The following is a 23,769-nucleotide window of genomic DNA, read 5'->3' as shown; positions in this document are numbered from 1 at the left end:
CATTCAATCAAATGGGGATATATCGTGTAAAATAGATTTAATTTTAATTTTAATTCATTTGTATTTACATTTTTTAAAAATTTTATTATATATTAGAGTAACTAGATAATTTTGTGTTTTATTATTATTTTACAGCACGTTAAAACATATTTAGTAATATACATATGATACATATTTTAAAGCACATTAAATCATATGAAAACAAATATTATTAACAGAAAATGAATCTAGTTTTGGAAACTAGTATTTTTCTAATCCTGACATGGAAGATAAATTTCAATTTTTTTAATAATTTTTTTATATGACTAAAATTGATATATCTTAACATCCGTACGGTTGGATCGTCGAAAAAATTATTTTAAAAATTAATCGTGTAAATCGGGAACGAGTCTCGCTGTCGGAAGAGGTATTTTTTACTGGATATTTTTAATCCTGACATGGAAGATGAATTTCAAATTTTATAATTATTTTTTCATATGACTAAAATTGATATATCTTAACATCCGTACGGTTGGATCGTCGAAAAAATCATTTTAAAAATTAATCTTGTAAATCGGGAACAGGCTCGTTGTCGGGAGTGGTACTTTTACTGGATTCTTCTAATCCTTACATGCAAGATAAATTTTAAATGTTTTAATAATTTTTTCATATGACTAAAATTGATATATCTTAACATCCGTACGGTTGGATCGTCGAAAAAATCATTTTAAAAATTAATCTTGTAAATCGGGAACAAGCTCGTTGTCGGGAGTGGTACTTTTACTGGATTCTTCTAATCCTTACATGCAAGATAAATTTTAAATGTTTTAATAATTTTTTCATATGACTAAAATTGATATATCTTAACATCCGTACGGTTGGATCATCGAAAAATTCATTTTAAAAATTAATCTTGTAAATTAGGAACGAGTCTCGTTGTCGAGAGGGGTACTTTTACTAGATTTTTCTAATCCTGACATGCAAGATGGATTTCAAATTTGTTAATAATTTTTTTATATTACTAAAAGTGATATATCTTAACATCCGTACGGTTGGATCATCGAAAAAAATTATTTTAAAAATTAATCTTATAAATCGGGAACGAGTCTCGTTGTTGGAAGGGTTCCTTTTACTAGATTTTTCTAATCCTGACATGTAAGATGAATTTTAAATTTTTTATTAATTTTTTCATATGACTAAAATTTATATCGTCGAAAAAATTATTATAAAAATTAATCTTGTAAATCGGGAACGAGTCTCGTTGTATGGAGGGGTACTTTTACTAGATTTTTCCAATCCTGACATGCAAGATGAATTTCAATTTTTTTATAAATATTTTCATATGACTAAAATTGATATATCTTAACATCTGAATGGTTGGATCGTCGAAAAAATTATTTTAAAAAATTAATTTTGTAAAATCGGGAAGGAATCTTGTTGTCGGGTGGGGTAATTTTACTGGATTTTTCTAATCCTAACATGCAAGATGAATTTCAAATTTTTTTATTATTTTTTTCATATGATTAAAATTGATATATCTTAACATCTGTACGGTTGGATCGTCCAAAAAATCATTTTAAAAATTAATCTTGTAAATCGGGAACGAGTCTGGTTGTCGGGAGGGGTACTTTTACTAGATTTTTCTAATCCTGACATGCAAGATGGATTTCAAATTTGTTAATATTTGTTTCATATGACTTAAATTGATATATCTTAACATCCATATGGTTTGATCGTGGAAAAACTCATTTTAAAAATTAATCTTGTAAATCGGGAACGAGTCTCGTTGTTGGGAGGGGCACTTTTACTGGATTTTTCTAATCTTGACATGGAAGGTGAATTTCAATTTTTTTAATAATTTTTTCATATGACTAAAATTGATATATCTTAACATCCGTACGATTCGATCATCGAAAAAATCATTTTAAAAATTAATCATGTAAATCGGGAACGAGTCTCGATGTCGGGAGGGGCACTTTTACTGGATTTTTCTAATCCAGACATGCAAGATGGATTTCAAAATTTTTAATAATTTTTTCATATGACTAAAATTGATATATATTAACATCCGTACGGTAGGATCTTCAAAAAATCATTTTAAAAATTAATCTTGTAAATCAGGAACGAGTCTCGTTGTCGGGAGGGGTACTTTTATTGGATTTTTCTAAAACTGACTTGCAATATAAATTTTAAATTTGTTAATATTTTTTTTCTTATGACTAAAATTGATATATATTAACATCCGTACGGTTGGATCGTCGAAAAAATTATTTTAAAAATTAATCTTGTAAATCCGGAACGAGTCTCGTTGTCGAGAGGGGTACTTTTTACTGGATTTTTCTAATTCTGACATACAAGATGAATTTCAAATTTTTTAATAATTTTTTCATATGACTACAATAGATATATCTTAACATCCGTATGGTTGGATCGTCGAAAAAATCATTTTAAAAATTAATCTTATAAATCGGAACCAGTCTCGTTGTCGGGAGTGGTACTTTTACTCGATTTTTATAATCCTGACATGCAAGATGGATTTCAAATTTGTTAATAATTTTTTCATATGACTAAAATTGACATATCTTAACATCCGTACGGTTGGATCGTCAAAAAAATCTTTTTAAAAATTAATCTTGTAAACTGGGAATCTCTTTTTATACAATAATACTTTTACAATGGTTTCCTTGAAACACCATTGTGTAAAGATAAACTAAGGCAACGCTTTTGTTATTATAAAACCGTTGTGTAAGCATATCAGTTTTTTTCAATCTAACGGCTAATATCTAATCGCATTTCAATCAAGGGATGTCATTCCGACACTTCAGCAATCCGAGTAAAATGTTTACAACCTATCATGGGGTGCCATCTCATCAGGTGGTGCCCATTGAAATTATAAAATAACTATTTCAGACAACTGTTTTATTCCGTTGTATGAAGGTTTCTAAAACAACCCTTCTAAAAACTGTTGTGTGAATTACAAAAAGTAATATCTAAAAGCTTGTATGAGACCAACTAAGACATCCCTTTTGTTTTAACATAAAACCGTTGTATAAGAACTTAGCTATTTTTCGATCTAACGGCTGATATCAAATCTCATTTCAATGAAGGGCTCTCATTTCGCTACCTCAGCAATCCTTGTGAATGATTTACCACCTATCACGTGCTGCCACCTCAATATGTGGTACCCATTGAAATTCCTCAGACAACTGTTTCATTCCGTTGTTTGATAGTTTAGAGGACAACCTTTCTGAAAAACCGTTGTCTGAATTACACAATATAATGTCAAAACCGTTGTCTTATATCCCTATACATTAACATAGTAACAACGGTTTGTAATCGTTGTGTTAAAGATCCACAACAACACTATATTTAATAAACTGTTCTCTGACTCGATGAGAGGATACAACTTGTACAACAGTTTATAAAAGATGGATATCCGTTGTTTGTTCTGGAGCTCACACAACTGTTTTTTCTGCAAAATCAATTCACCGTTATATGATTTTTTAGGACGACGTTTTTTTTAACCGTTGTCTGTCAACCGTTGTCTGATTGCAAATTTCTTGTAGTGTAAATTTGACCAACATTTATTTTTGTATACCTATTTTCAGAAACTACAGTTCACATCCCTCTACTTTGAAATCCGATTCAACATAGATCCTTTTTGCCTAAATTTTTAGGCTTAATTGTTATCTTCTACAATATATATCGTCTTTTCTCTTCACCAATAGATTACATATGTTATTAAATACAAGAATTTGGGTAAAAAATTGAAAAAATTTGGCAAAAAGTGCCCAACATGGATCAGATTTAAAAGGAGGGGATGCAAATTGCAATTTCTCAAATTGGGTATATAAAATTGATTTTTAGCCAAATTTAAGGGGTGTAAAATTCAATTTTCTCAAATTTTAGATAACATATTTATGCGGGTTTGATACAAATTAAAATTAAAGATTATTTTTGATATGTTTGCTACATGTTGAATTGTGTTATACTATAAGTCCGTAAATACATATCGATGAGTGTTTGTTGACCCAACTTAAAAGTCAGATTTTCAACTTATAAGCTAATAAATTGAATGTTAGTAACAACATACTTTTTCTTAACTTATTTTGACTTTTCGTCTTTTTATTAACTTAAGTTTTAAAAAATATATTTTTAAATGTTAATCTAATCTAAATTCACGAATTAAGATAATTATATTTAAAAATTATTTATTTTGATTAATTTAAATAAAAAAGAATTCAGACTTATAAGTAAAATTATCCAAACACTAATGTGACTTATAAGTGTTTATTTATTTATCACTTATAAAACACTTATTCATTTTAAGTTATAAGTTATTTATTTTAGAATTTCCCAAACGCCGACTATCAGATAGTACCTAGCTTATGATCATTTAAATTTGATGAGAGTCTAATTTGACATAGTGAGAAAAACCTATAATCGAGGCTGTCAATTTCTTTGTGATAAAAGCTCGAGAAATTATATATATATATATATATATATATATATTTTATGATGTTAGGCAAATTTGTATTATACCACAAAATTTTATAGAAAGGCTTGGAAAACATTAATTTGCAAGGGAGGACTCCTGACACTTAAAGTGTCTCATGAATATGATGCATTGGGACTTGTAGTTTGTTGACCGTAAGCATTATCCCATAATTTTTGGTGTTTCTAGCAGATTGTATGCCTCCTCTCTTTCTTGGTTTTATTGTTTCTACAATCAAAATAATAAGACATAAGAGATGCTTAGTTTATTTAATGAATGTAAAGTAAAAAACAATAAGTGGTGTTAGCATATTAACTCATATATATAGGTTATATTTAGTATTGCTTTCATTTTTAACAGTAGTCACATTAAGTATTTGTTTAATTTCACAAAATTTGAAAAATGTAAATATTTTAGGAAATTTCAACAAACAATTTTCTCAAGTTTGTCATTCTCTTCCACAAGTGTAGATTAACAAGCAATGACATTCAGGGGTTGTTATAAAAAGTCTATGTAGATATTAAACTTATAATTTTAGCATTTTATTAACCTTTATGATCTCTGAGACAAATGTTAAAACATTTAACTGAAAAAAGAGATGGGAGAAGCTAAAACCTCATAAGCTCAATTACAATTTATCAAATAATTCTTATGGAACATTCAATAATTGTTTTTCCAATTTTTTTTGCAAATAATAAGATACATTTTATTTATTTCAAACTATACCATTCCACATATGCGACTTCAAAAAAATAAATTTAATCTATTAAATAATTAGAATGTTAACATTAATATTGTAAATTATAAACTTCCATGCGATAAGATTATACATACAAAAACACCAAAAATATCATAGGGAAATGATGTTGTCAACACAATTCCCTAATTGTTGTCCATTTATGGTGTATAGGCAAAAAAATTCATGTGCACGTATAGTTGACAATCAAAAAAAATATTATAATTAGAGAATACCTATTTCATCTAATTATGGTATAACTTTTTTGAGCAGTGTGTGCTAGATATTAAAAAAAATTATCAAATAATATGACAAATATGTGACACAATTTAATTTGTGGACCCGATTAATCACATATTTAACATATAAGGATTTGGGAAAGTTTTGGAAAATTAGGAATACATGGCATTTTCAAGTTTTTTTATGGTACAATATGATTCTCTACTCTAGTGGGTAATGTTTTTAATCTGTGATATTTTTTAAATCTTTGTGAAATATTGATTTGTAGAAATCTATGTTGTAATTAATATTATAAGTGAATTGATGATCTTATAATAAATTTAATGATTTTCTTACCACTTTTATGAATAATACTATATAGTATGTATTGATACACTTAAAAATTTAGTTATGCAATTGATCATAATCTCTATGTCATAATTCCCATTTTTATAGGAATGGTAACATTTAAATTTATATAAAATATAGTTAAATTATAATCTAATTTATAGTTCTCATTTTTATAAAAAGAACCATAACATTTAAATTAATACAGTTGTAACATTTTGAGAAGATTAAATAAGGCCAAAAACTATCTAGAAACAAAAGAACCAAGGGAGATTAACAAATGAAAACGCCAAATAATGTTTGGTAAAGACACAGACCCTAAACACACCACCCTAATTCTCTATTTTTGATGAACTCAGAGGTCCTCCCATGCAAATACTGATTTTACAAGGTCTGCAATGTAATTTGTAACGACTTCTGGATCTTTATATAATAATAGTTGCCCATAGTCCTACCACAACACCAACCTAATTCCTCTTAAACCTTCACTCTTTCTTGGTGGTGCAACACTGGTAACAAAGATGGCCACTTCTCAATCATCCATGTCTCAACATTTCCAACAGTCTTCCTATCAAATCAATAATCATCATTCTCATAGGGTAGTATTTGATGCCTCAGTTATTCAAAATGAAACAAACATACCCAAAGAGTTTATCTGGCCTGACCATGAGCAACCATCTTTAAGAACTCAAGAACTAAAGGTCCCTCTCATCGACTTAGGTTCCTTCCTTTCTGGTGATCCTCTGGCCGCCAAGGAATCATGTAATCTCATCGGCCAAGCTTGTCAAGAGCATGGATTTTTTATGGTGGTTAATCACGGAGTCGATACAGCTTTGATAGCTGATGCTCATAAATTTATGAATCTGTTTTTCGACCTTCCCCTTTATGAAAAACAGAAAGCTCAAAGAAAACTAGGTGAAAACTTTGGTTATACTAGTAGCTTTACCGGAAGGTTTGCCTCCAAGTTGCCATGGAAGGAAACATTTTCATTTCAATACTGTGCTGATCAGAAGACCTCGTCCACCATGGTTGAAGATTATTTTAGAAGCAAACTGGGACAAGATTTTGTGAAACTCGGGTACCTACCCAACATCGTCTCATTTTTTCTCTATATCTTTTTTAAGTAATATATAATATCTGGTTATCTAAAATATTTTTTTGTTCTTGTGTTGTATAGGAAAGTATATCAAGATTATAGCCATGCCATGAGTGCACTTTCTCTCAATATTATGGAGTTACTTGGAATCAGCCTCAGTGTAAACCGATATCACTTGAAGAATTTCTTTGAGGATCATGATTCCATAGTGAGACTTAATTATTATCCACCCTGTCAGAAACCAGAGCTGACTTTAGGAACTGGACCTCATTCTGATCCAACTTCTTTAACCATCCTTCACCAAGATCATGTTGCTGGGCTTGAAGTGTTAATAGAGAATCAGTGGCGGTGCATTCGTCCTAACACCAGTGCCTTTGTTGTTAACATAGGCGACACTTTGATGGTAATACTTATTACTCATAATTACAGCTCTACTCTGAATTCTGTCACATGTTTCGTTTAATCTTTTGGACTAATTTGCAGGCTATGACGAACGGAAGATACAAAAGTTGTTTGCACAGAGCAGTAGTAAACAGCAACACTGCTAGGAAATCAATTGCTTTCTTTCTGTGTCCGAAGAAAGATAAGATGGTGATCCCACCAGCGGAGTTGGTGGACCAAGAAAAGTCTAGACTATATCCGAATTTCACCTGGTCAGACCTACTCGAGTTTACACAGAAGCACTACAGAGCTGACATGAACACTCTTGATGCTTTCTGTACTTGGCTACTTGCCAACAACAACAGAGAATAGCTGGAAGATGCAAGTTGTTCGATGCCTATTTCAAGTGTCTTAAAGTAGCAGAAGTAAAATTAAGTGGAATAATGAGAACATGATCTACAGTTATGTGAGGAGATTAATGCACTTTGGCTTTTGCTTTTCCTTTCAATCAAATCAACCCCTAGGGTTTGTAACAAATGTTCGGGTATTTTCTTATATAAATGTTCGTTTGCCGTTTTGCTGAATTTCAGTGAAAACAAGTTGAATTATGTGCCAATTTTTTACACTTCCAAAATGTTAAAAACCAGAAAACTCAGCAAGATAATGAAGGAAGCTTCAAGAGAACTATTGGATTAAGAGAACTATTGGAGTAAGTGCCACTTTTATATTACTACTCGCTGATAAAATTCACCTTCATTAATGTTGTATCCTATATTTCGTTGAGTCTCCGTTATGATTGATTTTTAACACTGAATTAAAAAACGGTGTTTTTAATAGGTGCTCAAGAACATATAATAAATACAAACTTTATTATATTGTTGAGCACATTGATTTTCTTTAGGAGTGCCCGACGATGCGGACTAGTCACGAAGGCCCAAAGCTTGGTTACGACTTCGGTACTTCACGGACAAGGAAACTCCCCGACCGAAGGATATTCTCATCCGCTACCGCTACTTCTGTCGATCATATAACCACGGGTATAGCCATGACTTACCGCAAATGCCAAAGCGCATCTTTGTCCCCCGATGAGGATAACCCACCAGACTATAGGACAAGTGATCCCAAGCGTAGAAGTGCGAAGTGCGAGACAACCTCAAAATCTCCCGTCGAGGACAACCCGCCGAATACGGAGACAGAGCTCCCAAAGCACACACTAGATGTTTACGACCGTTCCCCTATGAGGATAACCCGCAAGATTATAGAACGACGCCTTCAACATGTTTTCCGGAATGACGGGCTCCTAGATGCCCTCTTTTTCTCCGTTCCCCTATGAGGATAACCCGCAAGACTACAGAATGACTCCTTCGACATGTTTTTTGGGATGACGAGCTCTCGGAGGCCCCCTTTTTCTTCACAAGGCGCGTCCTTTGAAGGGTTGGAGTCCTCCGGAGTCCTCCCCCATGCTTAGGGCGCGCCCTAAGCACAGTGAGGTCCTCTGGAGGCTCCTCTTTCTTTCTTGTATGATTCTTATGCTTTGTTCACTTCCCAGTTTAGTTCTGGGAGAAACCTCCTCGCTAATTCTTCCTTGTCATCTCACTTATATTTCGGAGCGGCCACCCCGTATAGTCGTATAGCACGGGGCCCACCTATGACAGTCTGGTGATATTTCCCCAGAGCCCGGGTCGTTCTTCGTTTCTTGATCGTTTCACTCTTTCTCCTTGAATTAAGATCATTCTTTATAGACTCCTCATCAATACTTGTTCTTCATCGTCGTCTACTACTATTGCGACCGTCGTGATATCCTCGTCGTAGAGGACGTCGCGCACTTCCCCTACTATGGTCGTCGTAATCTCTCATCGTAATGGTCATCGTAAACCTTCATACACAACTTCACCAATCGTCGTCATAACTTCTCATCGTCAATAGTCATCGTAAGCGACCCCCATATATGGAGAGGCCTATAGGGGCACCCTACACTCCGAAGACGTGTTCTCCAGAGCTCGTCCGTCTTCTTCCTCGATGGTGATCCGACCCATTTTCTTAAATATCCGATAAAATACCCATAATGATTTTATTGTATAAAAACTACCCCTCCCCCGATTTTCTAGTTTGTTAAAAGCAAAGTGGAAAATCTTCTTCTACTTCCCCCGTCCTTCCGTGAATAATTTGACCTTTATCATCCACAATGCCTTCACTTCATCTTTTGCCAAAGAACTTCCTTCCACATGCGTAAATTCTTTCTTTCGTAGAAAAATGCTTTAGTTGATAATCTTCATCATAAAATTTTCTTTTGAGTCATTATTACAAGTGCTTCAATTTTTATTCCGCAAGATTTCTCACAAATATTTTCCGCAAATATCCTTCATAAATATTTTCCGTAAAATTCTTCTTTCTTCCCCCTTCCAGGGACATTGGGGCGTGCCCTACCCCCGATGATCTATTACGAGGATTCAAATTTTAAGAAATCTGAATTTTTTGCTTTTATCAACTCTTCTTCCTCTTTATTTTATCTTTATCTTCTAGCTTTCTAGAACAAATCTTTCACAAGATCTTCAAGAAGCTCGTATTTGGCTTGTTATCGACTTTTTCTTCACTTTCTCTCTAATTCCTTTATTCCTCATGTACTCGGGCATTTCGTCATGTTCTTTTTTCTAATTTCCACCATGTATGTTGTTAGGTTCATGAAATGCAAGCTTCTTGAACTCCATGTTCTTGACATATATTTTTACGTATATATGTATGTATGGGTGGTATACATCACCCTTTGATCTTATAAAATCTTCAATATAGTCATCAATTGTGTTTGTAAGCATTTTATATTACAACAAGTCCCTCACTCATTCCTGCCCAGGGCTCATCATTGGGTCTTCGGGTTGCGTCTTCCTATTTTTCCTTCATGGGACGTGCCCAGAGCCTGGGTGGCCTCCGTTGTACGAGGCGCGCCCCGAGTCTATCCAAAGCGTGAGTCGCAACATTATTTCCTTTCATATGTCATTTTCTTCTTGTGTGAATCATGTTAAATTGTTTTATATTTATCTCTCAGTGTTAGGAATATGTGTATCAGTTTGATGATAAGTTAAACAAAACACTTAAGTAGAAATCTAGTGATTGTAGCCTCAACGGATAAGACCATCTTGGCTATCCGTTGAAGGAGTAGCTTTACTTAGCAATAAGTTTAGTATTGTAGCACATTTCATTCTCTGGTTTCAAGTTGTAATTCTTAGATGTTGTAGGAAATTATCAGTCATATTGACTACTAATGGATATACAAATAGGAGGGCTAATTGTAAATATTTCATACCTTGTAATTTTGTATAAGTGAAGAAGTATCAACGGATATTGAAGACCTTCAACGTATAAGAAACAAAGCTTCAACGGATGTCTCTAGTGCTTCAACGGATAATATCCATCAACGGATAAGTGCTTCAACGGATAAAGACTTCAACTGATAATGCATCAACGGATAAAGCTTCAACGGATAAAGCCTCAATGGATAAGGCATCAACGGATGAAAGCTTGAACAGATGCTTGGTTCATTAGCAGTTGATAGTGACAATTCACAAGCTGACAGAGGCACATGGGTTGACAGAGATAAACTGGAATGTGGAAGCCTCTAGGAGGAATCAAGAAAATGCAGCATTCCCATTCTGATGCAAACAAGGAAGTATTCAAAGATTCACAGATTATCCTAGATTGCATTGGACAGAGAAATGAAGAAGAAACATGTGAAGAATCCTTTCAATTGTATTTTACAGTTTTGTCTTCACTTGTAAACTTGGTGTTATATAAACCAAGTAGCAGCTAGTAATTAGATAAGAATTTTCCTAAGCTATTTAGAAATATCAAGAGAGAAAATCATCTAGTTTGTACTAGGAAGCAGCTGTGATTTAATTCTTTGAATCACAGATTTTCTGAAATAACACATCTCTGGTGGAATAACAAATCCACCAGAAAAGTTTTTAAGTTCTTTGTGTTCCTTACATTTGTGTTTGAATATATATCTGTCTGTATCAGCTTCAAGCAATTCACACACATTTGTTCACTTAAACACTTAGCCTTAGAAACTGCTCAAAACTTGAAAAAGTTTTGAGATTTACATTCAACCCCCTTCTGTAAATCTCATTGTTAGTCCACTGGGAATAATAATTGGTATCAGAGCAGGCTTTTAACATACAAAGAGTTTAAAGATCTATTTTGCTAACATCATGAGTGCACAGAAGAATCCTCCTGCTACCATCATGAGTAGGAAGGATATTGGTATAAAGATCCCAGTCCTGGAAAAAGATAATTATCATCACTGGAAAGTGAAGATGCATTTACATCTTCTTTCTCAAGATGAAAGCTACATCAACTGTATTGAAAATGGTCCTCACATCCCTCACAAAGTAGCCACAGCTGCTACTGCAACAGTTGCTGTTGGACAGTCCATTCCCAAGCCAAAAGCAGAATGGACTATTGAAGGCATGGAAGAAATCCGCAAGGACAAGAGAGCCATGAACATTTTATTTAATGGCTTAGATCAAGATATGTTTGACAATGTCATCAATAGCCAAACTGCAAAGGAAGTTTGGGATACTGTACAAATCATCTGTGAAGGTACTGAGCAGGTCAGAGAGAACAAGATGCAGCTTCTTATTCAACAGTATGAATATTTTCACTTTGAAGAAGGTGAATCATTAAATGATACCTTTAACAGATTTCAGAAACTGTTAAATGGATTTAAGCTGTATGGTAGAGTGTACCAAGTCAAGGATTCCAACTTAAAATTTCTTAGGTCTCTGCCAAAGGAATGAAAGCCCATGACTGTCTCTTTAAGAAATTCTCAAGATTATAAGAACTTCACACTTGAAAGATTATATAGAATTCTGAAGACTTATGAACTTGAAATGGAACAGAATGAGCTGTTGGAAAAGGGAAAGAGAAAAGGAGGAACAGTTGCTCTTGTAGCTGACAGTGAGAAGATGGAATCCAGGAATGAGGAGAAGACAATGCCAAGTCTCAAAATTGGCACAAGCAAATCAGAATCAAGCAAGGGTAAAGAGCAAGCAACCGAGGATTAAGACAATTCCAGTCAGGATGACTCTGATGATGTTGATGAACATCTGGCTTTTCTGTCCAGGAGGTTTGCAAAGATGAAGTTCAGAAAAAATACAAAGTTCACTAAGCCAAACAAAAACATGGTGGACAAATCAAAGTTCAAATGTTACAACTGTGGCATTAGTGGACACTTTGCAAGTGAGTGTAGAAAGCCAACTTCTGATAAAAAGAAATTTGAGCAAGTTGATTACAAAAAGAAGTATTTTGATTTACAGGAAAGAGCTTTTCTCACTCAAGATGATTGGGCAGCAGATGGGGTCAATGAAGATGATGATATGGAATATGTCAACCTAGCCCTGATGGCTAATTCTGATGAAAATGAAACTAGTTCATCAAGCAACCAGGTAATTACTACTGATCTCTCTCAGCTTTCTAAACATGAATGCAATGAAGCCATAAATGATATGTCCAATGAATTATATCATTTGCGTGTTTCCCTTAAATCACTAGAAAAAGAAAACACTAGGATCAAGGAGAATAATGTGTTTTTAAGTGATAGGAATGCTGTGTTAGAGGATCAGGTAATTGAGCTTGAAAAGATAAAACTTAAATGCTTGACTGTTGAGAGTGAACTAGCAGAAGCTGTTAAGAAAGTAGAATTTTTTTCTAAACAGTTAAAAAGTGAGCAAGAGGTAATCAAGGCCTGGAAAACATCTAGGGATGTTAGTGTTCAGATTGCAAAGGTTCAGGGAATTGAATTATTCTGTGAGGATGCCTGGAAGAAAAACAAAAAGGAGTTAGAATTAATTGATGGATTGTCAACGGATGTGGAATCAACGGATGATGAAAGTTATCCGTTGAAGGAAGAAAAGGAGCATCCGTTGAAGGCTCATCAATTAAAACAGGCAAGTTCTTTTAAAAATAAAAACCTCAATAAAAAGAATGATTCAACTCTCAAGAACTTTGTCAAAGAAGGAGCTAGCACATCCAAAGATGTCAGTAAGGTGAATATAGGACACATGACTTTAGATCAGCTGAAAGATAGGCTTAAGTTGGTTGAGGATAAGAAGGAAACTAAAAGAAAATCTAAAAGAAATGGGAAGGTAGGGATTAATAAACATAACAATTACACACCTGATAGGTATGCCCCTAGAAAAAGCTGTGTGCATTGTAAAAGTGTTAATCACCTATCTGATAATTGCAAATCTGTTAAAAATGCTCCCATGCCTTCAAATCCCTCCATGCCTAACATGTCTATGTCACCTCTGCATGCTATGCCTGTTATGTCTCACCAGAATCCCCATGCATATTTTGCAAACATGCCATATATTAATAATCCTTATTTTACTGCATTTAGTATGCCTCAAATGCCATATAATATGCCTATGTGGAATAACATGTTTGCACAACCTATGCCTTATCAAATTCAATCAAATGTGTTAAATGATTCTGTGACTAACCCTACACTTCAACCAACCACATCTGAGACCAAGGTTGACCCAAAGTTACCTAAGTCAAAAGATGCAGGAGGAATGAAGTCTAGGAAAAAGACTAACAAGGCTGGACCCAAGGAAACTTGGGTACCAAAATCAACTTGATTGATTTTGTTGTGTGCAGGGACAAAGAAGGAATCTATGGTACTTGGACAGTGGTTGTTCAAGACACATGACAGGAGATTTCACCCTGCTCATAGAGTTTAAGGAGAGAGCTGGCCCTAGCATAACCTTTGGAGATGACATCAAAGGATTCACTATGGGATATGACTTGATTTCAAAAGAAGATGTCATCATTGATGAAGTTGCATTGGTTGATGGTCTCAAACACAATTTATTGAGCATCAGTCAACTATGTGACAGAGGGAATATTGTTTCCTTCAATTCTGAAGCCTGTATTGTCACAAGTAAGAAGGACAATAAAGTGGTTCTAACTGGAGTTAGAAAATGGAATGTGTACTTAGCTAATTTCAACTCTACAGATGCAGAATCCATTACTTGTCTTCTCAGCAAAGCAAGTCCAGTTGAAAGTTGGCTATGGCACAAGAAGCTGTCCCATTTGAATTTCAAGACAATGAATGATCTAGTTAAAAAGGACTTAGTTAGAGGAATGCCTCTAGTGGAATTCACAAGGGATGGACTGTGTGATGCTTGTCCGAAAGGAAAGCAAAAGAAAGTATCACTCAGTAAGAAGCTTGAATCTACAATTGATGAACCACTACAACTTCTACACATGGATCTTTTTGGACCAGTCAATGTATTGTCAATTTCAAGGAAAAGATATTGCCTAGTGATTGTAGATGATTTCTCAAAGTTTTCATGGGTTTATTTTCTTGGATCAAAGGATGAAGCTAGTGAAATCATCATCAATCATATCAAGCAAGTCAACAATCATCCTGATTTCAAAGTAAGGAATATTAGGAGTGACAATGGAACTGAGTTCAAGAATTCCACCATGAAGTTGTTCAGTGAAGAAAGTGGGATCATGCATGAGTTCTCAGCTCCAAGGACTCCACAACAAAATGGTGTGGTGGAAAGGAAGAACAGATCACTAATTGAAGCTGCAAGGACAATGCTTGAAGAGTCAAAACTCCCAACTTATTTTTGGGCTGAGGCTGTTAACTGTGCATGTTACACTCAGAACATTTCTCTAATCAATCAAGCAAAAGGCATGACTCCCTATCAATTATTCAAGAGAAGAAAACCAACTTTAAACTTTCTACATGTCTTTGGTTGCAAATGCTACATCTTAAGGAATCAATCTGATCATAAAGGGAAGTTTGATGCAAAGGCTGATGAAGGAATATTTGTTGGTTATTCTGCTGGAAAATCATATAGGGTCTACAATCTAAGAACCAACATTGTCATGGAATCTGTACATGTTGTGTTTGATGATAAAAAGATTGATGGACTAATAGATGAAGGACATCATGAAGGACTCAAATTTGGAAATATTGGGATAAATTGTGATGATGGTGAAGATGAGAATGATGAAGAAGGCATCACAAGAGGGATTCAAAATCTGCCTTTGGATAATGCACAGAATGCTGCATCCGTTGAAAGTCATAGCTCAGCTTCCGTTGAAAGAAGCAATGCAGCATCCGTTGAAAGACAAAGTGCATCATCCGTTGAAGTTCGTAATGAAGCATCCGTTGATCACAGTCTGTCAACGGATAATCAATTCACTTCATCAGTTGACAGAACTCCCAATTCTTCTCAAAGGATCAGCAACTTAGGGGGAGTGTCAACCAATCAACATTCTACCTCACATCATGACAATACTGAGGCAACCTCATCTAGAGCTAATCTACCATCTCAAAGGAAATGGACCAAGAATCACCCTTTTGAACTGATCATTGGTGATGCCACATCTAAAGTGCAAACTAGAAGGGCTACTCAAGATGAATGTCTGTACAGTAGCTTTCTATCACAAGAGGAACCTAAGAGAGTAGAAGAAGCTCTTTTGGACCCAGATTGGATTTTAGCAATGCAAGAGGAGCTAAACCAATTTGAGAGAAAAAAAGTATGGAAGCTGGTACCCAAGCCAAAGAACAAGAGTTCTATTGACACAAAATGGGTATTCAGAAACAAGATGGATGAAAATGGCATTGTCATAAGGAATAAAGCCAGATTGGTTGCTAAAGGCTATTCTCAACAAGAGGGAATAGATTTTGATGAAACATTTGCTCCAGTTGCCAGACTTGAAGCCATCAGAATCTTTCTAGCCTATGCAGCTAATGCCAATTTCAAAGTCTATCAAATGGATGTCAAGAGTGCATTTCTAAATGGGGAATTAGAGGAAGAAGTTTATGTAAGCCAACCTCCAGGATTTGAAGATCCAAATTTTCCAGACTATGTGTATTATCTGTTGAAAGCACTCTATGGACTAAAGCAAGCACCTAGAGCCTGGTATGAGACTTTGTCAAAATTCCTTCTAGATAATCACTTCACAAGAGGTACTATTGACAAAACTCTCTTCTTTAGAAATGTTAATGGCTCTAAAATACTTGTTCAAATTTATGTAGATGATATTATATTTGGATCTACAAATGATAAGCTTTGTAAAAAGTTTGCTAAATTAATGCAAAGTAAATATGAAATGAGCATGATGGGAGAGCTAACTTATTTTCTTGGTTTACAAGTTAAACAAGTTAGTGATGGAATTTTCATTAGTCAAACTAAATACATTTATGATCTTTTAAAGAAGTTTGACTTAATGGATTGTTCAACTGCAAAAACTCCCATGGCCACTGCCACCAAGCTTGAATTAAACAAGGCTGAAAAGTCTGTGGATATTTCAAGTTATAGAGGCATGGTTGGCTCACTTTTATATTTAACTGCTAGTAGACCTGATATAATGTTCTCTACATGTCTCTGTGCTAGATTTCAAGCTGACCCTAAAGAATCTCACTTAGTGGCTATTAAAAGAATTTTCAGATATCTCAAAGGGACTCCAAATCTAGGAATTTGGTACCCTAGAGAGTCTGGTTTTGATCTAATTGGCTACTCAGATGCAGATTATGCAGGCTGCAAAATAGACAGGAAAAGCACAACTGGTACCTGTCAATTTCTAGGAAACAAGCTTGTGTCATGGTTCAGCAAGAAGCAGAATTCTGTTTCCACATCAACAGCTGAAGCTGAGTACATTGCTGCTGGTAGTTGCTGTGCACATATACTATGGATGAGGAATCAACTATTTGACTATGGTCTGACTGTTGACAAAATTCCAATATTCTGTGACAACACAAGTGCCATTGCCATTACTGAAAATCTAGTGCAGCACTCAAGAACCAAGCATATTGATATCAAGTACCACTTCATTAGGGAACATGTGATGAAAGGTACAGTGGAACTTCATTTTGTTCCAAGTGAAAAGCAGATTGCAGACATATTTACCAAACCACTTGATGAATCAACATTCACAAGATTAGTAAGTGAGCTAGGTATGCTTAATTATTCATAATTTATGTCATCTATATAATCTGCCTTGAAGCCTGAAATGAATTTGCTGCAAGAACAAAGTTGGCTTTAAGTAAGACTTATCCTATCAACGGATATTCCCTATCCGTTGAAAGCCAAAATTGTTCTATCAACGGATGTTCATTATCCGTTGAAAGACAAATACATTTTTGGTAATTTTATCCTTCAACGGATAAAATGGTGTTGATCATCAACGGATAACTATTTACCTTATCCGTTGAAGTGTCATATCAGTTACTATAAGTGAGTCACAGCCGTTGATTCTTTTACTCAACCGTTGATACAAATATACAGTGTTGTATGTCTTTGTATTTAAGGTAGTTTTCAGAATTTCTACAGTTTTATTTATTCTTGAACGACTGTAACTTACTTAAAAGTATCATTTAATCATTTTATTTACGTTTTAATTCAAGAAAGTATAAAAGCCCAATTGAACTCTTATTTTCATTTTACGCTTTCTTGCAATTCTTATTCTCCTTCTCTGCAACCTCTACTCACAACAATGGCACCAGTAGTCAAAATTATGTCTCAAACAGGATTTGTTTATGAAAAGAATAATTTCGTAGCCTTGGCTGAAAAGAATGAAGCCCATTCTGATTATCACAAGATGATGGACTTCATCAAAAACTACAAACTAAGCTATACAATGCTGGAAGCCCCAACCATCTACTGTGAGGTGATTGAGGAGATTTGGACAACTGCAGAGTTCAACTCCACAGATATGACTATTGCCTTCTCTCTCAAAGGTAAGGACTATTGCATTAACTGTGATGATATACAATCTTGCTTTAATTTGCCTGAGAATAATGCCATGACACCACACACTGATAAAGATGTATCTGCTATGTTAGATTCCATAGGCTATGCTTTTGATTCTGCTAGTTTAGGTAGTATTAGAAGGAAAGGCCTTAGGAAAGAATGGAGTTTTCTTGGAGATGCCTTCATTAAAGTTTTCTCTGGGAAGATTAGCAATTTTGATGCCATAACTTCATCTCTTGTTAATATGCTCTATATGCTAGTTTCTGATAGGTACTTTAATTTTAGCAACTATGTTATGCTAGAATTAGGATCCAGATTAGGTAACAAAGCTAATAGACCACATAACATCTACTATGCTAGATTCTTTATGTTATTGGCTAATCATGTTGCTGAAGGTTTGGTTATATCAAATGAGAATAATAAACTCAAATGCTGGGCACAAGAGAAAAGGGTCCTTGCAGACCTTTTGAGAATGAACCTCAACAGCCAGGTGCCATTGGTATACTTGCCAATAATGAATGCACCACAGGTAAGTGAGGTAAACACTTCTATAACTCCTACTATTTCCAACCCCATTGTTTCTTTGCCCTCTAGTGTGGCCATGGAATCTGTGTCTTTGTCCAAACAGGTTCCTGCCAAAGCCACCAAAACCAAAGTTTCAAAACTCAAGTCAAAGAAACCTACCTCTGTTGTTTCTCAAAAGACAACAGTTGTAACAACTACCATAAACCCTGAAGGGAGTGAACAGGGTGTGAGTGGTGAGGGGAGGGGTGAACATCAAGAAACCCCCCAGGATAAGGTGGGAGAGGTGAGTGGTACCCAAGCCAGCCAAGCCACAGTCTCTCAAAAGACTGTGGTGGTTCAAAAGGAGTCCAACACATCCCTAGTTGCATCCTCCCAAAAGGATGTAACTATTGAAAATAGTCCCCAACCAGGGACACAGAACAAAAGAGGGAGGGACACTAAAGTCACACATTCACCAATTAAAGCCTTTTCAAGGAAGAAGAAGGCCAAGACCCTAGTTTCCACACAAGGGACACACACAGCACATATACATCCACCTGTATCTGAGCCTTCACAAATTCAGCTTGATGTGATTCCAGCAAATGTGGAATCACAGCCCCATTCTCTCATAATAGAAACACACCAATCATCAAACTCTCCATCACCCTCTCTGGATGTGGATATGATATTCACATCAATTCCTGATTCTCCCTCATTAAAACTCAGGGAGGAGCCCCACTCAAAACCTGATGATCATCATCTTTTAGATGATTTGTTGGATCATCAGCCTATTCTTTCAGATGTAGTTGAAGAATCTGTGTTACCTCACTTAAAATCAATTCCCACAAATTCAACAATTATGTCACTTTCTATATCTACATATTTTCCTTCTTCAACGGATATCTCTCATCCGTTGACAAGTGGTTGTTCTTCAACGGATAAGCTTAATAGCAGTTATCCGTTGATACCATCAGTTTCCACTTCAACGGATACTCCCTATCCGTTGATTGTCTCTACACACATAAAAGAAACAATTCCAACTGTAGAGGACATGGCTACTGTACAATCACTTTTAGGTTTGAGGGAAGGGAGTGATCTTTTGAGTGAGAGGCTGGGTTGCTCCCAGGCAAAAGGAGAGGTTGAGAGTCACCATATGCATGCTATTTCTTCCAGCATGGCAAAAGTGAGTGAGGGGAGTGCCACCTTAGAAGGTGAGGGTGAGGGTGTGAGGGTGTGTGTGAGCCAGGGGGAGCCCCTGATGCAAGAAAATAGAGAAAAAGAGAGAAAGGCAGGTACAGAAGCTATAAGGGTGGATCCAGCCATTGCTAGTGAGTCAATGAAAGTGGATGATGCAGAAAAGGAAAGACAATTTCAGCAACATTTCAAAGCTGCAATTGATAACATTTCCTTGGATGCTGACACTTTTACTCATCCTGTTTCAGCCTATCAATTATTGGCTGCTCAGGGAAATGTGGAGGCAGAACAGACATTACACATTGTACACACTTCAGAATCTCTTCTCAGAGACAAAGCTGCTGTTAACATGCTGCCTTCTCAAGCTGGTGAGCCATTTGAAGAATTTGGAGTGAATTCTAATGATGATGACTCTAATTCTTTGGATGAGAGCATGAACTTAGGGGGAGTAGCAGGCCCAAGTTCTGTTCCTGATCTTCCTGAATGGGCATGGGCAAAAGCCTCAACACCAAGAGAGTTTAGTGTCACTTTGATTAGACAAGTCATGACAATTCAGCCGGCCCTTCAGGAGACTACAGATGCTGGTACCAAGGCAATTCTTCAAGCTCATCTGGAATCTCTGCATCTCTTGCAGTTGCAGCATTTCCAACAAAATCTAAGTGTGGATGAGCTCAAACAGGACATTGCTGATCTGAAATCCTACAATGCTGAGAAGTTGGATTCAGTCATACCTTATGGTACTATGCAAGATTTGTTGGGGAGACTGAGGAAAGAATCTGATGCTGACAAGAGACTGGCCAGATTGGAAAATAGGGTTCAAATCATTGAAGATTCTATGGTCACCATTCTTCAGAATCAACAAACTCAAACAAATCTACTCATGCAGCTGGCAAATGCACAAGGCTTGACTCCTACCCTTGATGATAACAAAAAGGGGGAGAATAAAGGGAAAGGGGAAGGAGAGCCATCAACAACAGTTCAAATTTCTCAGGTGCTAGTTCCTGTCATCACCACTTCCCCAATTATTCAAATCAAAGGAAAGCTTGATGGAATTGATCTAATCCAGATAGCAGCAGCTGAATTGCAAGTCAAAGAGCAAAGGAAGAAGATTGATGAAAAGATGCAACAAATATTTGGTTCTACAACTTCTCAATCACAATCTGTGAAGCACAGCACAAAAGTGGAATCAATTATTATGGAACTCAAGCCAGTAGGGAGGAATAAGGTTGGAGAGACTTCTTCCATGGATTTGAAACCTATGGTCCTCAAGCCCAACAACAGATCCAATAAGAACTCTACAAAGAATCCTCTGAAAGAAGTGGATTTTCCTCTTCCAAAGGCTGATGAGGACAAGCTTTTGGGTAGAAGTATCTCATATCTCAAAGAGACCATGAATGTGGCTGTAAGGAGAAACATGGCTATTATCCTCAGAGAGGGAAAGAGCATGTGTGTGGTGCAAGGACATCCCAAATTCTCAATAGTCAAGAGGGAAGAAACCAGAAGGTTGAAGGAAGAAGCCAAACAGCTAAAGGCTGACAAAAGAGCACAAGCAAAGCTTGACAAACAACTAAAGTCAAGTCAGGCTAAAGAACAGAAAGAAATTGAAGACAAAAGTGAAGATGAAGCTATGGGGGACATGGTTGGTACTGAGATGGAGGAAAGAAGTAAGGGAAGAGAAGAGTGGCAGAAAGGGAACAGAAAGAAGGTCAATGCAAAGAGAAAAATGGTAGATAAGACTGAAGAAACCCAATCAATATCCAAACCACTACCCTCTATTCCTGAACCCATTGTGCCTGACCCCTTCATGAACATTCATGGTGAAACAATCATTCCCAAGGAGGAACCAATTGATTGGGGTACCATCAAATTGCCCACCTTCCTAACCTCTTATCCACCATCAAAGAAGCAGAAAAGAAGAATCAAATCAACACCCTCTAGAGCCTCAATCAAATTCACACAGAAGCCTAAGCCTAAACCTCAAGCCTCTAAAGATGATTATGTTCACATCTGTGACATAAAATAATTTTCAGACATTGAACTCTATCTGGATGAGCTGGAGGAAGTAAGGGGAATAGCTGCCTACAGACAACTACCAGAAAGACTAGTGTTCAAATACAAAGGAGATGGGGAAAGAACCTGGCCTCTTTACAGAATTCTGAATGAAGGCTACTCTACCTTGATTAGAGTCTACTCAGCCATACAAAGGGATTCTGGCTTTACCAGGACTGCCAAGACTGAGATTCTCAACAAGATTGCCAACATAAGGAAAACTTGGAGGGAGCCCAATGCTTTGCCTAGAACTTTACTCATTCAAGAAAGAGGAATAACAATTCAAAAATCACCTCATTGGTTGATGGAGTTCAGAGACAACAAAGGAGTCAGAAGATTTTTCAGAATTGAAGATCAGCTCAAGATTGCCAGTAATGAAACTCTCAAGGATATGCAATCTAAGTTGGACATCAATAAAGAAGATGAAGCTGAATTCTACAGACAACTTCAACTTCAAATAGAGGAGAATGACAGGAGGCTAGGAAAGAAAACAAGGGATCAAAGGAAAAGGAAGTAATCTGCTCAGGCTAAAGGAGCACCCTTGGAAATAATGTAACTCTTCAATTCCATCTCAGCATACACATTTTTGTAGCACTTTTAAATTTCTGCTTTATTACAGTTAATATATTTGTCAAGTGTTTTGTTATCATCAAGCCAAACCCAAATTTATGCCTACAGTTCTAGTAGACATAAATAAGGGGAGATTGTTAGGAATATGTGTATCAGTTTGATGATAAGTTAAACAAAACACTTAAGTAGAAATCTAGTGATTGTAGCCTCAACGGATAAGACCATCTTGGCTATCCGTTGAAGGAGTAGCTTTACTTAGCAATAAGTTTAGTATTGTAGCACATTTCATTCTCTGGTTTCATGTTGTAATTCTTAGATGTTGTAGGAAATTATCAGTCATGGTGACTACTAATGGATATACAAATAGGAGGGCTAATTGTAAATATTTCATGCCTTGTAATTTTGTATAAGTGAAGAAGTATCAACGGATATTGAAGACCTTCAACGGATAAGAAACAAAGCTTCAACGGATGTCTCTAATGCTTCAACGGATAATATCCATCAACGGATAAGTGCTTCAACGGATAAAGACTTCAACTGATAATGCATCAACGGATAAAGCTTCAATGGATAAAGCCTCAATGGATAAGGCATCAACGGATGAAAGCTTGAACGAATGATTGGTTCATTAGCAGTTGATAGTGACAATTCACAAGCTGACAGAGGCACATGGGTTGACAGAGACAAACTGGAATGTGGAAGCCTCTAGGAGGAATCAAGAAAATGCAGCATTCCCATTCTGATGCAAACAAGGAAGTATTCAAAGATTCACAGATTATCCTAGATTGCATTGGACAGAGAAATGAAGAAGAAACATGTGAAGAATCCTTTCAATTGTATTTTACAGTTTTATCTTCACTTGTAAACTTGGTGTTATATAAACCAAGTAGCAGCTAGTAATTTGATAAGAATTTTCCTGAGCTGTTTAGAAATATCAAGAGAGAAAATCATCTAGTTTGTACTAGGAAGCAGATGTGATTTAATTCTTTAAATCACAGATTTTCTGAAATAACACATCTCTGGTGGAATAACAAATCCACCAGAAAAGTTTTAAGTTCTTTGTGTTCCTTATATTTGTGTTTGAATATATATCTGTCTGTATCAGCTTCAAGCAATTCACACACATTTGTTCACTTAAACACTTAGCCTTAGAAACTGCTCAAAACTTGAAAAAGTTTTGAGATTTACATTCAACCCCCCTTCTGTAAATCTCATTGTTAGTCCACTGGGAATAACACTCAGGTATGGCATCCCAGATTCCAAAATGCTTCAGGTTTGATTTGGCTTCTGAGAAGGTGGTTCCCAAGAGGAACGTTACTAAGCCTTCTTTTCGGCGTGAGATGCGCCCTAGTCCTTCCCCCATAGAGGTTGTTCATGTGCTCATAGTTCCTTCTCCTCAGCATACTAGAGTTGTATAAGAGGTGGTGCT

At 35.8% G+C, this 23,769-nt stretch overlaps 1 protein-coding gene across 1 annotated transcript; it reads left to right on the top strand.

The window, feature by feature from the left end:
- The first annotated feature begins 6,255 nt into the window (after nt 1–6,255).
- LOC141692746 (gibberellin 20 oxidase 1-like) lies at nt 6,256–7,793 on the top strand. Its single transcript, XM_074497679.1, has 3 exons — nt 6,256–6,855; nt 6,955–7,276; nt 7,357–7,793. The coding sequence occupies exons 1-3, from the start codon at nt 6,299–6,301 to the stop codon at nt 7,624–7,626; spliced, it is 1,149 nt and encodes a 382-aa protein (XP_074353780.1). The 5' UTR covers nt 6,256–6,298; the 3' UTR covers nt 7,627–7,793.
- Nucleotides 7,794–23,769: the final 15,976 nt, after the last annotated feature.

The sequence above is a fragment of the Apium graveolens genome, chromosome 10 (assembly GCF_009905375.1).
Source record: "Apium graveolens cultivar Ventura chromosome 10, ASM990537v1, whole genome shotgun sequence".
NCBI classification, from domain to species: Eukaryota; Viridiplantae; Streptophyta; class Magnoliopsida; order Apiales; family Apiaceae; genus Apium; species Apium graveolens.
The sequence above is the reverse complement of the archived record's forward strand: the minus strand, read 5'-3'. Positions and strand labels throughout refer to the sequence as shown.